Source organism: Festucalex cinctus, chromosome 11, assembly GCF_051991245.1.
Source record: "Festucalex cinctus isolate MCC-2025b chromosome 11, RoL_Fcin_1.0, whole genome shotgun sequence".
Classification (NCBI taxonomy): Eukaryota; Metazoa; Chordata; class Actinopteri; order Syngnathiformes; family Syngnathidae; genus Festucalex; species Festucalex cinctus.
The window spans coordinates 20786448-20803806 of record NC_135421.1 but is presented as its reverse complement, the minus strand read 5'-3'; the positions used below and the strand labels follow the sequence as shown (position 1 = coordinate 20803806).

The 17359-nt window shown below is 37.8% G+C and overlaps 1 protein-coding gene across 4 annotated transcripts in view; it reads right to left on the bottom strand.

Moving 5' to 3' along the window:
- The window catches only part of LOC144030672 (partitioning defective 3 homolog B-like), a 181146-nt gene that overhangs the window by 35036 nt on the left and 128751 nt on the right, over nucleotides 1–17359 (bottom strand). For all 4 annotated transcript variants that reach the window (XM_077537156.1, XM_077537155.1, XM_077537157.1 and 1 more), the window contains one exon: nucleotides 12709–12823. In XM_077537156.1, the coding sequence (XP_077393282.1) occupies nucleotides 12709–12823 (115 nt within the window). The remainder of the gene's footprint in view (nucleotides 1–12708; nucleotides 12824–17359) is intronic.

The following is a 17359-nucleotide window of genomic DNA, read 5'->3' as shown; positions in this document are numbered from 1 at the left end:
GAATAGTTATTTATTTTTATTTTTTTGCTTCTTTTTGCGCACGGAGACGGGGAGCAGGTGTCTACCTGGACAGAATAGATGGAGATATAATATAATCGAAACAACACTTCACACCCTCCCTTACCTGTACAGATGACTGACTACAGCCCCTATATATATATATATATATATATATATATATATATATATATATATATATATATATATATATATATATATATATATATATATCTTACAAGGCATGGGATCGTACCTCTGGGTTGGGAGACGACCACCAAAGTGACGACTCAACCCAGAATTAAGTGAAGCACGATGTTTTTCCCCTGAAGAACACAATCTTTTATTGCGTAAGATAATGGCCATATGGTATTGAACGTTACTACTAAACAGCTAAATATATTCACAGTCAGTCACAGAGACTGTCTGAGTCTGTTAACAAATAATCTCATGTAGTGTCAAATGATTTATAAGGAAAACAATAAAAAAAAAAAACATTATTTATGTGTGCCAGTGCAAATGTGAAATGATAAGACGCACAAGGCAAATCAATGGACAAGAAGTGTGGAGAATGGGGGCAACTTTTATACAAGATGAGATGCTTTTTAAGGGGGCAGAACCCCAACTATAGCGTGCTTATTTGTTTGATATGTGAATGGAGTTCATGACCAGACCCATCTAAATATACAGGTCTAAATGCCAGAGGGCCAATAGATGATAGAAAATAGAAAAAAAACAGTTGACTCATACCTGATAGCACCTTAGAGTCTTTCTAAAAATCCACTATGGTCCAGCCCAGGCTAGATGAACTGGGATAGAGAAGGACAGACACAAATGAGTGTTGTGGGAATGGAGCAGAAATGTAAGAAGAGAACATGGTGGGGATTAGAAAGTCTCTGAAAGTCAGTCACTTAATTTCCTGGCTAACCTGGCTATGATTATCTCCAGAGTGGGAAAGGAGCGCTTGAAGTCTGGGACCAGACTAATCCGCGGTGACTAACCTCCACCTCTCATTTCCTCTAGATTAACTCACTCTGCTACTTAATGAAATGGTAAAGGTGGGCCGATACTACAGAGTGAGAAAGGAAAAAAAAAAGTGAGAAGGAAAGATTAATTGTGGGGACTCGCCACCAAAGAAAGAAAATAAAAACATTGCAAAACCAGAAAAGCGCGGACCACCGCCAAGCTGAAAATCTAAAACGTTATGAATGGAAACTTGGTCCCATTATGATTTGGGTGGTCTGTTGAGGCAACACATCTAAAATTTTGATCAAATTTATTTATTTTTTAATAAATATTGGACTATGAAACATTTTTTGGGGGGAAAAATAGAATAAGTAAGCGATTCGAGTTTATTCGGGACTCGGTTGTTGACATGAACAAGTCTCTTGACTACTATTGATTGCCCAAACAATCACAAATGGTGAGCGTTCATTATGTGCAACTAAGTCAAGCGACAGAAAAACCAAATAGTTACAGACATTCACTTCAGTTTGCACGTTCTATATTTTGTTTTTGGCACCTACTCCAGTTTCCTCCATGTGCCATCCCTGCAGTAAAGTGGTGTGTGTGTGTGTGGGGTCAGCTGGGAGAGCTCCAAACGTCATGCATAATAAGAATAAGTGGTATGGATAATGGCTAGCTGGATGGATGGTCTAGTGTCAAGGCTCCACTATAATTGAGAAAATGTGCCAATGTAAGGATTGCCAAGTCTTAAAAGGAGATGGAAAAGAGGGAAAAGCCAAAATATGGAGAGATAAAAAAAAAAAAAAGATTGGAGGGAGAGATTTCTTGTCAGATTAAATAACAGATGCTTACTAGGGAGATAGAGGTTATCTTTACATAATGCAACAGACAGGATAAATACACACATGTAGTGATTAGACTTTTGAGTGGGTGGAAAAAAAAAAATCTGACACCTGAATAACAGATCACATTCATATAAAGACACGGTTGTCTATTACAATTTAGCCTCTCTAAAAAGCTGGTGTAAGGGCCAGCCTGACCAGTGTCATGCCACTTGACCAGTCTCTTGGCCGGGGGCCCTGCTATGCCACCGGCTGGGCCCCAGCTGGCCAATTAGCTCCCCTCTTAGCGTGGAGCTCAGCCAATGAAAATCCCTGTGAGATGTCAGTCGGTCTGAACCCACAGATGGGCGGACGTGGAATAAAAGTGAGGGAGAGGGGACGGGGAGGGTGAAAGAGAAGGTGAGAGGGACTTGGCGTCCATTCGCCGACATTATTGTGACATCCTCATCGAGTTCGCGGCGGGAAACAAATGTTCCAATTGGAAGTTGACATGAGACTCCTGGTTTCTGTAATAAGCAAGAAATGAGTTTTCTGCATCCAATTTTTCATACATTAATCATGTATTACTTTTATGAAACACTTAAGAGTAGATGTTAGATTAATTAAAGGAGCGCATGAATGTTACTAGGAAATATGTACCCGATGTAAAAACATAATAGTTTCTGTCACAAAAATTTCCTAACACAAACTCAGCTAACACCCTTCCGTTTCTCGACCTGTTAAAATATGTACACAGTACAGTTGTTTTCATGACCATTTGGCCTCATATACAAAAAAAATAAAAAATAAAAAAAAATAAAAAAGATTTGCAAAAAATGTATACACACATTAATATTTATATCACACACGTAGCATTGACTATTTTATTTTTGTATGTTTTTTGTTTTGTTTTTTTAATGCTAGAGCATACAGAAGGCTTTGATGCAGTTCCTGACCTGAAGAGGCCGCTTCAAGCAATGGTAGTCATTACAAAAAAAAGGCCAGCGGGTGGCAGAAGAGTATAAGAGATCAGCTAGAGCCATGTTGCAACAAGCTGTTTTTGCCAGTGTTTTCAACGGGTTTGTGAATAATTATGAAACTGAAGCTATATTCTAATGCTAACTGCTGCAAAACGGAAATCGATATAAATATACCTTTTTGCTGATGAAAGAAGAAACTCTAGTCTTTCTTTTGGTAGGTGCAATTTTTTTTATATCAATAGAGCACAATATTCTGTGGGCATTGCAAAATCAGAAAAAAATCCAGTTGCTTCAGTGAAAATAGCTGGGAGTGAATGAGTTGAACATTTTCTTTTTTTGCACAAAAAAAAAACAAATGATTGTCCTAATCATGATTTCAATGATCACCAAATTAAGTGTGAGTAATATTTTCTTAATAATAGAGCAGCGCCATCTGGAAGCTCACTTTTTAATCATCATAGAAAATCATGAATGCAAATCTTAAAAAATAAATAAATAAATAAAAGTCTGACCTGACAGCCAGCATGTGGACTGGGACTTTGCATTGGCGTGGTTAGTTCAGAGTAGGGATAGACCGATTATCGGCGCCGATATTCAGCATTTTGAGAAATATCGGCATCGGCCATTTTGAAGAATCACATGGCCGATAATAGAGCCATTTTTTTTTAAAGTGTTAACTTCAGGGAACTAATTTAAATGTAAATTTAAGAAAAAAAAAAAGTTAGTTTTTTCATTTTTGTCGACCCTGGGAACTCTCTGCACCTTCTGTTTTTAATTGAAATTAAAACTAAGATAAGTAAAAATTTAATAATTGGGATATTTTGAAATTTTGGGAGACTTATTTTGTGTAGAAAATAATTGTTTGTTTTTATTTAACTTTTGAAAACATGCTCCTGAGCCTGGGAGATCCCAGAACTTGTCTATTGACGAAGATTTAAAAAGAAAAACAAAAAAACAAAACTTTAAAATATTTTACATTTAAATTGAATATCGGCTCCAAATATCGGTTATCGGCATCCTTCACTACTAATAATTGGTATCGGTATCGGGCCCGAAAAAACCTTATCGGTCTATCTCTAGTTCAGAGTGCCTCGTTGTTGGACATGAGTACGCGTTTCATGGAGAGTAAAGCAGCCCCATTACAATCATGAGGGATATAATCCAGCCAGCACATATTTTCATGATATCAACAACCTCTTTGTGTGATGTGTCAAATTTTGAAGACATACTTTGTATTTTTTTATAGGGACTTTAAAGTTGTACATTTCAGAAGAAGAAATTGTGCTATATGCACAGAATTTGAGTCCTGATTATCAAAGACAGCAGACCACATTATAAATAATTCAATCCTGGAAAGAATGTTTCTTCAGTTTATTATGTGAGGGAATGATGAATTGTGTCTGCTGAAGCTGGGATCAAGGCCCAACAATCAGTCAAGTAGTCATGGGTCACCCAACCGCAGAGCAGCTTTGACCCAAACTTTATGAAACCTAATTAGGGGGAGTCACACATGTTTAAAAGTGATAACTCATGACATGTTGACTCATTCCGCCCAGCTGGCAGAAATGTGTGCATGTCTGCTGACATACATTTTCGTGTGTGCGATGTAAAACTACTGATTGTTCGGATGTGTCCGCTGCATGTTTTTAACCTGTCATTCTGCGTTGCGAAGGCTCAGCAGCCAGACCAGTGAGGCACCAGTGCCAGACAGCATGGTCAGAGTCATCCACTAATCATATTAACATTCCTCGGTAATAACACAATCCAACTCTTCTTTTCAGACAATCTTTCCAACTCTTACCCCTGACTTCCCTAATTCTATCCGTTATGCTCCCTATATTCCTTGTCGGATTATTTTCTTGATACAATTTCATTAATGTGGTATCGATCGACGTATCAAATAAAAATGGCATGACCTTTGATTCTATCAAACCCCGATGACAGTTTTAGTTCAGTTTCAGACCAGATTAACTTAATGGTCATTGTGCTAAATGATAAATAAATATTTAATATTTAACCTCCCAACATGAATCATATGGTTGTTGTCATGTGTGATTGTTAGTTAAATAAACCTAAACCAACATCACTCTTTGACCGGCAAAAACGTTTAATAACGTTGAGTAAAATCACGATGTATGCCGCCATAAACGTTAAGTGACGTCAACTACTTTTTTTTTTTTTTTTTTTTTAATATATAAGTGGTCAGTTCAACGTCCAAGTGCAGCTCGGCCGGGTCAATGAGTTGTGAAATCAAAAAGACCCACTAACTATGGCCAGCAGATGGCAGCGGAAGCTGCTCGGGCCGTAACTAGAGCTGCAAATTACAATGAAACATGACGCAATCTGATGAAATATAACGTTTTCCAGGCTGACGTGAATGATCAAAGCCTTTGTAACATTAAACCTAATTTGACGGAGTGTCACTAAACAAAAAATATTGGTATCAAAGTCACTGCTGTGAAGAAAATGTATCTTTTCAATTTTTGCTCAATGTCACTCAAATGACCTATTTTCAAATGGTGATTACTAAAGAACGGAATAAGGTAGAAACATGCTTTTTTTTCTAATGAATGAATGGAATGTGATCTTTCATGTGGTACCCATGTTGTTTATGTAGCAAAAGAACACAATATTCTGTTTGCTTCGAAAAATGAGTTAAAATGCTTCAAATCCGCTGGCATTGTTTGTTTTTTTTTTTTTTTTTTTTTTAATAACGTGTGGCAGTAAAAGAGTTAACAAGTTCCCACAAAACTTTGTGAAGAGGTGGCACTTTGCTCAAACAAAAACCTCTTACAATTTCAGAGAATAATCAGATAAAGGAACTACAAATATTTTTACGTTAATTCTGTGGTTGCACTATGACGTGCACCACCTTAAGTTAATCAGTTAGTGGGAGTTTATCGGAAGGTAACATCTATAGTTGTCAATATATGACCACTCCTCACAAGCGTTCCAGATCTGTAAGATTGTGACTGATGTCACCAGTGCAGAGCACTCCTTAGGTCACCCCCAAAGATTTTTAATTGATTTCATGTCTGACCTCTGACCAGGTCAGTCTAAACCTTTCAACCTCTTTAAAGTGGTGCAGCTTGGAGTTAATTTGGATGTATGCTTTGGATTGTCATCTAGCTGAAGTGTGGCTTTTGTAATCATCTTCAGATTTTCATCACATTTAAAGCTTTGCCAAAAAAAATTGCTGTCATTTGAAACTCTTTTGTTTCCCTAGCGGCATCAGAAGAGCGCCAAGGTCATGACATAAAGGTATGGTGGACATTTTGGGGATGTACAATGTTTTTGCGCCAAACATATTTATAACCCAAAAAGTTCGAGCTTGTTTCATCAATCAATAAGGATCATTTTCCAAATTCTCTAATGCATGGTTTATATAATTTGTCTTGGTTTCTCATATGAGTGTAGTCTTGTGATCCCACTTTTGCAACCAATTAGCCCATCAATGTGAATATGTGATGCATGAAGATTGAATTTAAAGTCAATGTAAAATGAAAATAAATAGTTTCTAAACTTGATATGCAGAAAACACCAAAACCATTTTGCTCCTTCTTTCCTAGCACTGAAAGTATTTCAGTTAATTCAATTTATGTATGATCATTTTTCATGTTGACGTGGAAAAAGTTTTGGCATCTTTTGCCGACATGATTTTTAGTTGCATTCCAAAAAATATGGTATTTTAAAAAGGGATGTAAACTTTCATTAGCCACTTTAATTAACAGGGAAGTCTGATGTCGCATCCTATTAAAGCAAAACTTGAGCCTAGTTAAAACTACTTTTGCAGATGCCTATGGAATGAGCCACCTGTTTTGGCAACTCCACTGCGTAGATGGCAGATGTGTGCTTTCAATAACTCAGATTGATGTCATTCTTGCACTTCTTTTCCCTCTTGGTTAATGCGTGTGGGTCTAAGGGGATTTCCAACAACCAGGCAATTTTGCAACTTTTACTATTCTCTAGCCAAATTATATAGTAGGAGCTGCATTTGGCTTTGACTAACTTTTTTTTTTTCTTTATAAATATATATCCCCTTCTGGAAACCACTGCCGCGGCTTCAATCGCACACACATACGCATTAACACTCTGTATTACGAGACAGTTGGTGTGAATGATTTAAGTGTTAATGGCTCCAGATCTCTAACAATGAGTCATCCGCTAATTGCTTCAGTCAGTCATAACTATGGAACCTTGCTGTAGATTGCCTCATGACGCAGTTGTGTGTATATGTGTGCATGTGCAAAAGGGTTTGGCTTCACGGCGCTCGGTCTATGGGGACACATGAAGAAATGTAGGGGAAGACAGATGAACAATTAATGTCCGGACACAAGTGCGTCTTTATTATTGACTGGGACAGGGAGAGGACGTATATCTCAACAGTAGGCGTGGGCGTGCATGTGTCTGGGTCCATTGGGTCGGCACTGATCCCATCTTGTCTGACTTGGGGATTATAACCCCATGACCTGCAGCTAGGCTAATCTTAAATACACACATACAGAGTAGACACACTATTTCATGGAAGCAGCGAGTGCCGGATTACAGTTTTTAGTAATGCACAATAACGATTAAGGAGGCAATAAAATATCAAATAATAAGTTGGGGAATAAGATAAATATCCACGGTGGATATTGACATGATGACTGCAGTTACCTCTCCACTCCCAATAAGCATTTTTGATCTCTTGACACTCCCTCTCTAATTCTAGTAGCTGTTCTGGGACATTAGCAGGAACCAGAGCTTATTTGTACTCTTTCACCACTCTTCTTGTCCTTTTTAAGGTATGGATTTAAAACAAGAGCTAGGTCCTAATCCCCTGGAGAAAATGGTTTTATGATCAGAGGAAATTATAAGCAGATGCTAGCTAAGCTTTTGGTGCCTGTGCCCATATTGAAAGGAAGTTCTAGTGAATTCATGTGGTATAATGTATCTATCCTTGCAAAATAATTCAAGACAAGCCACTTATATGACTTGAGTCGCACCACATCTTGCTTCACTTGCAAATCATTACACATACAGTATATCTATACAAGACCATCAATCCATAACGTCGTATTTCTTTACACATGAAAACTCTTCAATCGCATGTCCATCGCACCGTTAGGTGGTGGGAGATGTTTAAATTGTGTGGAGATCGTAGTTGTTTGTAGTTAGTTAGCTACTTTGGGGGTAACAAAAAAAAAAAAAGATCAAAGTTTCTCCTTACTCACAGATTTTTAGTACTCACCTTTGCACATCTAAAGAGATTGGAAAATTTAGTAACATAGCTGATATTAACCTATCAGGGTTACACAGAAAAAACAGCAAGGAAACAAACACAGGTCTGTCTATTAGTCTTTCCATATCAAGATTTCGACCTCACACATGGCGGACAAACAATAGTGATCATGTGATTGGAAAAAATCTAGACATAAAGACAAGCCAAATTCTTCTCGAGTAGACTTTTCAATCTCAACAACCCAGTGTTAGTGTCACTTTTCCCAAGAGAACTACAAACCTCAAGTGATGCTCTGAGTGACAAACTCTCTCATTTGCCTTCTCACCTTGACTAATTCATTATTTTTCTGACTGGGCTATCTGCTTCTGCTATCAGACTGCAGTCATTCAGAGTGCTGCTACTCATCTGGTGTTCAAGTAATCTACATTTGTTCTGAACACTTGACTTTTGTGGTCCCTTCACTAGCTCCCAATCTGTGCATGTGTCTGACTTAAGACACCGATACTCTTAGTATACCAGACTAATCATTAACTCATTTGCTCCCAATAACGTGTAAATACGTTTTTTTCTCAATGTTTTAAGTGTCCCAAAGACATATTTATACGTTTTTTAAATTTTTTTATGCTACAGCATACAGAAGGCTTTGATGCAGCCTCACAACTGCAAAGAACGGTTGCAGAAATGGTAGTTATTACACAAACGGCCAGCAGGTGGCAGCAGAGCAAAGGAGATCAACCAGGGCCATGTAGAAAAAAAGCTCAATTACTTACAATTTTAAATAGTTTTGTGAAAACTGATGAAACTTAGCTCTCTTCTAATGCTAATTGCTGCAAAAAGGAAACAGATAGAAACATACTTTTTTTTCCTGATGAAAGAAGAGTCTTTAATCTTTCTTTTTGGTAGGTTCCATGCTTTTATAGCAATTGAACACAATATTCTGCGGGCCTTGCAAAATCAGTCAAAATTCAGTAAAACAGCCCGGATTGAACGGGATTGCTTCTGTGAAAATGGCTGGCAGTGAATGAGTTAAAAGCATTTATTGCTGGTTATATTCCAAAGTAAACTCAGTCAACTGGACTGACATGACTTTCCTTATTCAAAAATGAGGGTGTAGCATGTCTCCAGCATGTAGTAGAAACGAACAAAAAGTAGCAAATGGGAAAATAGAGCATTTTGTCTTCAAACTAGAGAATATAATATTAACACATTAATAACGTAAAATCTTCACTTTTGAGGTTACTTCAAAAATGTGCTCCATTTTACTGTGCTCTATTTTCCGCCAGTCTGAATAACTGACTACATAACAGATACATAACAATGCATAAACCCATCAACTACTTCATGAACAAATCTGGAAAACTTATTCAAAGGCCACTTTAGTTACCTTCAAACTGAAAAGAGCAATTTAAGGTTTAGCCACAATGGTACGCAATAGTGCACAAACAAATCTCTTAACCCTGTCTGTAACGAGCTACACTCAGCCACAAGGTTTATTGTCGTCTCTACCAATGAAAGGTATACGGTTTCCTTCTATGTACATCTAACAACCGCCAAAGGTAGGACAGAGATTACATGGACAGATTGGAGGTGACAAAGAAAAGGGGTTGCGTGCTTACAGCACTTGTACAGAACCGAGGGTAGCGAGGAAGGGGAGCGAGGTTATGTCTGTCCAAATGGCCATAAAAGGTCTGATCAAATATGTATTATTGGAGGTTTGTGGCATATCTATAAAGCTTACAGTTGTAGAAGCATCGCAAGTACCAGTGTATTGAATGAATACTTCGAAGCAAGCTTGACAGTGCTTTTCAGCACTTATATTTAAACATAATTGATGTATTTACAAACAAATCGTGAAAATCACTTCATAGGGTCTTTGAAGTGACAGAGGAAATGAGAATATTAGGATTTTACTCTTCAAAATAAGCATGTTATGGGAAATGTGGGTTGGGATTTTCCCCATTTGTGAATCACACAATAGTGAAGTGATGAGGAGGAACACTGGATACCGTTCAGATGACTGAAACCTTGAACGGGAAGGGAAACAATCTCAGAAAGACACACACTCATTCCAAACGGAAATCTGTGTCAAATCTGGAAGCACACACAAACATTTCGTACTGGGAATTATGTCTTAATCAACAGGATATAATACAAGGTCCTTTTATAATAGCACGAGGGTGACAAAGCTACATGTTGTTCTTCCATTGTGTTGTGTCCCAAAAGCCATAATTCAATAGCAGCCATTCGCCATTAATACAAACGTGTAATGCACAGGTCGAATCCAAGAAGATGTCAACAATACTCTCAGAATTTATATTTTTATTGGATTGAAACATCAGATTAGTTTCAAATGACCACTTTTGAGATAAACAAATGTATAAATAACACGTTTAATTGTTCTAAGTTGTATTATTAACAAGCTTCTATACGTGAAAATTAAATATGCTAAAAAAACAAAAAACATGTTTTTGACTGATGGGCCAGTCGAAAGGTCTAAACGTCGGTGCGCAGACTAACAATGATTTTCAAATTAACATAAAAATGGTTTTGTTTTGTTTTATTTTATTTGTTTGTTAAATAATTTAAGAGTCCACACACTACTTTCAACTTCAACTGATTGAGACAAAAGACAACGCTACCAACTCCAAGTTTTAGTACATGTCTTAAAACTGTTGAAAGAAGGGCGAATAGGCACCTCACACTCAAAAGCACCAAAAAAGCACTTAGCCCCCAGCTGCTCCTGTGATGGCGGTGAGAACCTCTTTAGACTGCAGCTGTACCGAAAAGTACTAATTGTGCACTTTTGTCAGATATAAAGGAAAGAAAGAAAGAAAGAAACAGGTGCCGGTAAATGTTGTCCTCCATACGGAATAAGATTTTTGTTGTTGTTGTTTCAATGGCATTATACAAATGATGACTAATTAAAAAAAAAAAAAAAAAAAAAAACAGTACTGAAAGAAACAAGAAAAGCAAACATGGGCGAACAAATTAGACCTGCCATAAATGGAAATAAATGTGTAATCTCTCAAAGGTGAAAATGAATGTCAGCCTTGGAGGCACTTTAATTGGTCTCCCTACCTGATTTATAAACAATAACAAGATTTTCTAATCTGGAGTCAAGTGTGGCTATTGATTCCATGAGGAAGGAGGTTGCCCTCGCTGTAACCAAACCAAATTACTTTGAGAACTAAATTAAAGTAAGGCGGGAATAGCAGTGCAAATTACCGGCAGATGTAACATTTAAATGATCTAAGTGTGAGCACATTGTGAAACAGAACCTTGTATGTGTCATGTATGTTATTTATTTACTGATGTAAAATGTATTTACTTGTAAAAAAACAAAAAAACAAACAAACAAACAAAAAAAAACCTGTATTTGCACTTCAAAATGTTTGCTTTGTTCTTGTTTACCGCAAAACTGATGTTTGTTTATGTACAGCACTTTGTATACAGCAACGCCTGTTCTTAAAGAGCTTTATAAATAAAGTTGAGTTGACTTGAGATGACTGAATCATGCCAGGGTCAAGTTTGGGCCATGCAAGGGTTATGGGTGGGTCAAGTGTCTGTTTTGAACTGATGTAACCATCATCTGATTTCAACAGGAAAAACACTATATGATGTCAGGAGCTATGTGATGTCAAGAATCTTTAATCTCTTTACTTGATTAACAGCCAAACAGATGATTCCATGTCAGTCCTGTTACCCACGTGTAGCCACAGACAATCCGATCAATTGACTGTCTATTTAAGCCAAACCGAGAAGTGTGTGTTTGTCGGCTTATTACCTTGGTTCCTCTGTGCATCTCCACAGCCCAAGGGGGCTTGGCGTCTTGTGATTCTCGATTGAAAATCTTATTTGTGTCTGCGTTTTGGGATCCAACCTCAGAACATAACAGTATGTTATTATCTTTTCGACGAGTTTTGAATATTTTTTGAATGGCCTCAAACTTAAGACTGGACAAACAAAATGGAGGAAGGGGAAATGTGTTTTAGTCTCAAAAAGGGAAGTTTTCTTTGATAAGAGGTAAATTAGTTCTTGTAACATTAAATATACTTTATTTGCTAAGACTGATTTGATTTATGTCTAAGAGTATGTAGATTTCCATTACCAGGATTGTATTTTGCCAAGTATTCTCACCGGTTCAATTCATCTCAATAATCAAGAGTTTTACAGGACAATCACTCAACAACACACATGCATTCAAGATATAATGTGAATATGAGTGGCTTGTCCGTCTACGGCGTTACTCCACTGTTTGAAAAGCAAGATAAAGCGATATGGTGAAATAATGACCCTAGCGAAACACCGTGGGTGTCTTTAAGCCAGAACTATTTACATTTGGCAATCAAAACAAGTCATTGCAGGATGACACCTGACAGCAATGTGGGAGGTGATTTCTTCATTAGCGCTTTGATAATGTACTGTTATTCCGGACACTCGTTTGATTCAACTCCAGAGGTGGAGCTGTGAGGATGCGACAATGATCTTGTGATTTGAGCAAGAGCAACTGGATCTGTCAGGTTATTTGATAGCACAATCCTGTATACTGTATGACTTATTCAGTGTGTAATTGTGCATTATTTATTACACATACAATTATGCTGTAAAATAAAAAAACTTTTACCATGACAGAACACTGCAGTACTGCAGTCTCAATGCACAAACATCTCCAATAACGGCTAAAATGCAGTAATCATTTTTATAGATAAGAAGAGCTCCTTACCCTGTCCTTTTCATGCACTAGACGTCGAGGGTCCAGTTCTTCATACGAGGGAACCATTCCCTCCCTCTTTGCCTGCTGGTATTCTTTTCTTAGCTGCTGGATGCGGTCCATATTGCTGCAAACGCACAGGAAACGCTTGTAATAATAACAACAATACCTTACATATTATTTATGGGCGTCTTTCTAATCATTCAAGGTCACCATTCAAAACATTGAAAATGTTAACAAAACATAATGACAATGAACACGTGCGTGGACAGACGGAAGGAACAATGAGGTGCATGGAAAAAGGAACACCCAAGAGTGCAAGAGGACGATAATGAATGGTGTTTAAAATGAGGCGCAAAATCTTTCAAGGATAAAATTGACCAACAGTAGTCCAATAAAGCTGCTAAAGATCAGGAGTCATATAATTCACTAGCCGCAGAATTCTAGACAGGTTTATCGGCAGATTGTGTAAAAGTAATTAGTAGCAGTGTACCTAGAATAGAACCTTGAGGAACACCAGTAACAAGTGAGTGTGATTTAAAAGATAAAATTTGAATGAAATGAGTGGCCAGAAAGATGTGATTTTAAAATAGCCTACAGACAAAATGCTATAGGAAATGCTCAATATTGTTGACCATTTAAAGCGAGCCAGTCCACATGGTCCCACAGATGCACTACAATTAGAATGAATAACTCCAACAAAAAGACAGAAAACATTTCCATAGCTACTGACCAAGACAGACTGAACTGAAGGAAGGACAAACAACTCGCAACAATTTTCTGGTCAATAACAAGCAACATGATTGAGCAATGTGACTGCACAGCCAGTTGACCATCGCTCTTATATTAGCCAAAATATAAAAGTAAATGTTTATTTCAGTAACATTTTATAAACTATTTCTTTTTACATTTTAAGGTTGGCTGTGCATTCTTAACACACTAACTAAGGCCTCAGCCTTGTGACATTTTTCTCTCGCTCTTGCAGAAAGAGATAAATTATTTGCTCTTGCTAGGTCACACCAATAATAATTCTATAAATGTTTAAAATGAATCACAAAAATTTGGCATGTTGTTAATAACGTTGGTATGAATATTTAAGTAATCTTCCATTAGTAATGCTATAAGAATGATAGATCTACAGCATAGTCTTAAATAAGAAATATGTCATCAAGACCTATAAATATTTACACGGTTGATGATAAATAATACGACTCCCACTAATGATACACATTCAAAATCTGTTAAAGATGAAATGAGTGTGGATGTGGTGAGGGTAGCAATAGTTTAGATCGATTGCAAATCATAAATATTGATAGACTGAATAATATGCGGCCAAGAGATGTGCCAAATCTCAAATCATTCATAGATTTAAACACATCAGACATTTATTATTTATTTAAAATCTAATGTCTGGAGGATTAAACCAAAAATAAAAAAATAAAAAAAATAACTTCAAATAATACATTATCCCATTGTGATTTGGGTCTTGATTAAAAAAAATAATAATAATAAAAATTAATAAGAGGCTTTGCAATAAGTAGGATTTTTCAATTCCAATAGATTTTGGTGGAAAATTTACATATTGCTTCTTCCATTGAGTCATTAATTATTCCCGGTGGTAAGAATATACAGTATACTGTATAGTATATATACTGCATTGGCGTGTCTTGTTTTTCTTGCCAAGTAAATTGTTGAGAGTGCCTTTACAAGAGGGAGTTGTAGTCTGTGTGCTGTCCCAGATGTCTAGTAGTATAAGATCATTTAGCTCTGTGTCGTAAAAGGATGAACTAGATGAGAACAACGAAGAGCGATCAATGTGTTATCTGCCGCTCCCTGGATCTTGTCTCACTTTGTCACTCAACTGCTCTCTCGTGCTGATTTCTGGTACATGACGAACACACACAAACATACATATGTCCACTAAACTATGTGGTAAATAGTACAAATGCAAATGAGTAATTTGTATCATCTATAATTTTTTTTTATACAATCCATCGCCTCTGCCCTGGCTCCGCCTCATCACCCTCCCTCATCTCGGCCTTCATCATTTTTGTCTCCCTAATCTCCCTAGCTTGTGTTTTGCACTAATTAGCTGACATCTTCACTAATGTAGTTTGACAACAAAAGATGACCAACGATGGCAGGTGGGTCAGAAAGGAAAGGCATCGGGAGAAAGGAAATGTGTGGAAGAGTGGTTGTGTTCTGAGCTTGGTACTTAGACTCTCGCAGGTTGTGCCAAGGCTCACTTAGCTCTTCAGGCTAACAGGAAGCGACACGTGTTTTTAAAACGGAGGATATGACACCGCTCCTTTCGCAGCACCATCTAAGCACGGAGAGTAATTACGCTTCTGTCGACTGCCATGACATCAATCGGACTGGCTGTCGTAATGCCTGCGCGTGCTACGCGCCGTGGTAGAAAAGGCCGGCATCCTGTCTTCACGGCGGTCTGGGTGTCTTATTCAACAGATTGAAAATTATACGCCAGAAAATTATGTAGACATGTCTGTTGCATGCGCATGAGGTGCTGGCAGGTGGCAGAGTGGCTGGCATAAAAGGCTGCTCATAAGCATATTGTGCGTTTTACCCTTTGACTTGTCAGAAGGCTAATTTAAAAAGTCACCATTATAAAAAATAACCGCCGCTAAAAGTTGTCCCTTTCAGCAAATTTCTGGGTACCATGGCAAAGAGTGACTACTAGAAGAGGAAATACTTTCAATAGACCCTTCCAGTGTGATGTCACATGGAGGGCAGGACGTCAATTTGTTTGTTAGCAGCTAGCAAGCTAAAATAGCTTGAAAATTTCGATATACAGCAAGACAAGTATATCCGGACACAAACACTTTAATTAATGACAATTTACACCATGAAAGTAGTGATCGACGTACTGTTTCAAGCAAAAACAACACAACGCTTCCACTTTGCCTTCCAACAAACTCCTTTTTTGTAGCTCGCGGCTCCAAACGGCTGGTTTCAATGATTCACAGTAATATAGTGTCCTACTCGGGACGTTTTTTGTGACACTTGACATATTTCCCACCTTTTAACGAAAATGCTCGCTGAAAATCAAGCTCAGTACATTCATTTATTATGGCATGTTTGCCCTCCGTGAGGCGCAGTGGAAGCTAAGCAGTGACGTGAGCTGGAAGGGTCTATATGGTATCACATTTACGAACGCACCACCCCTCTCTCTTGTACAAATCCAAGGTAACGTTAACATATTACTACAACAACGTCTTAAAACGCATGTTAAACAATTATGAGAGTTACAATTGGTTGACAATATACTGTACAATTGACTAGCTATTAAGGCAGCACGTTAGCTAGTATGGCTAACATTAGCTTGTTTCTGCTGACGTTACTTCACAAGTTAAAAAGACCCAAGAAGTAGCTCCTCATTGGAAATAAGTACGTTTGTTGTACTGATTTTCATTTCATTTAGAAAAATTCAATTTTGCTTTTTTTTCTCCTTTTTCATCTCTACATTTTACAGCTGTGATATTGCATTGTTTTTGCTCATGGTTATTATACAGTCACACTAAGCTAACGGCTTCCTACGTACTCCAAAAATTTATATTCCCTCTACATTTCTATAACATTTAATGCAATTTGGGACAAGACTAAAGACTACAGCCCGCGCTGTGCTCTGAGAGTAATAACGCTGCTAAAAAGGAAGTCATCATTACCAAATAAATTTCGTGAGTTGACCTTTCTGCAGCAGGACAATGTATCTTCTTCCTTCCAAGCCAATTTGGCTTTACTTGTTGCTGGCTATACCAACTCATCATTTCTAAATGTACTGCGTCAAATGACAGCCCATGATGATGCCTTTAATTTTGCACAGAGCTTTGGAGTTAAGGGCCATGTCCTTTAGCTTGTATTTGGATTTTTTTGCATAATAGCAAAACAGGTAGCAGTTTTCAAGTCATAAACGAACATGTCTTGGTTTAAAAAAAAAAAAAAAAGAGAAAGACTACTGAACAGAAAATAATGATAAAACCTTAAATGTGTTTGTCCATGAGCGCATCTGTGCCCCTTTTAAATGAATGTCGTGTCCTTCTGCAAGCCCACGTACAAAGTCCCTGCCCGTGTGCGCTTCCACAACGTAAAACCCGACATTCAATTGCAGGCAGCTGTCCTTTGCATGAAATATATTTTTCATTGTGGACTACTTGTGCAAATAGAGGGGGGAAATTATAAATGAGAGGAAGAGAGTGCAACAGGGTGAAGAGAGGCCTAGAAAGGCTTCATTGAAGGAAAGAGCGCAAGGGGGAGGAAAGGATGGCAGCAGAGTGCCTCTTGAGAGCGTTCCTTATTAGCCAGGCTGAATCATTCACTTTGAGTTGAGGAAAACACACATGCAGGCCCGTTTTACAACGACTCCCCCCCCCCCCCCCCCCCCCCCCCCACCTCTTCTCATTCCTCTCTTTTATTCCTCTGTACATTCTCTGCACCCAGCATCTCAATTTAGTTCATCCCCTATTTTTCTCTACTTTCACATCTCTCTACTTGGCCCTTTTAGACCTCAACACTCAATGACCCCAATATCCGCATCTGCGGAATAATCCCAAAACATTCGCGTAATTTCTCTTCCCCACAGTATCCCTCGCTAGTTGCAACTCTTCATTTATCCGGGTCCATTGCTGTCTCCTTTAAACCCACAAAC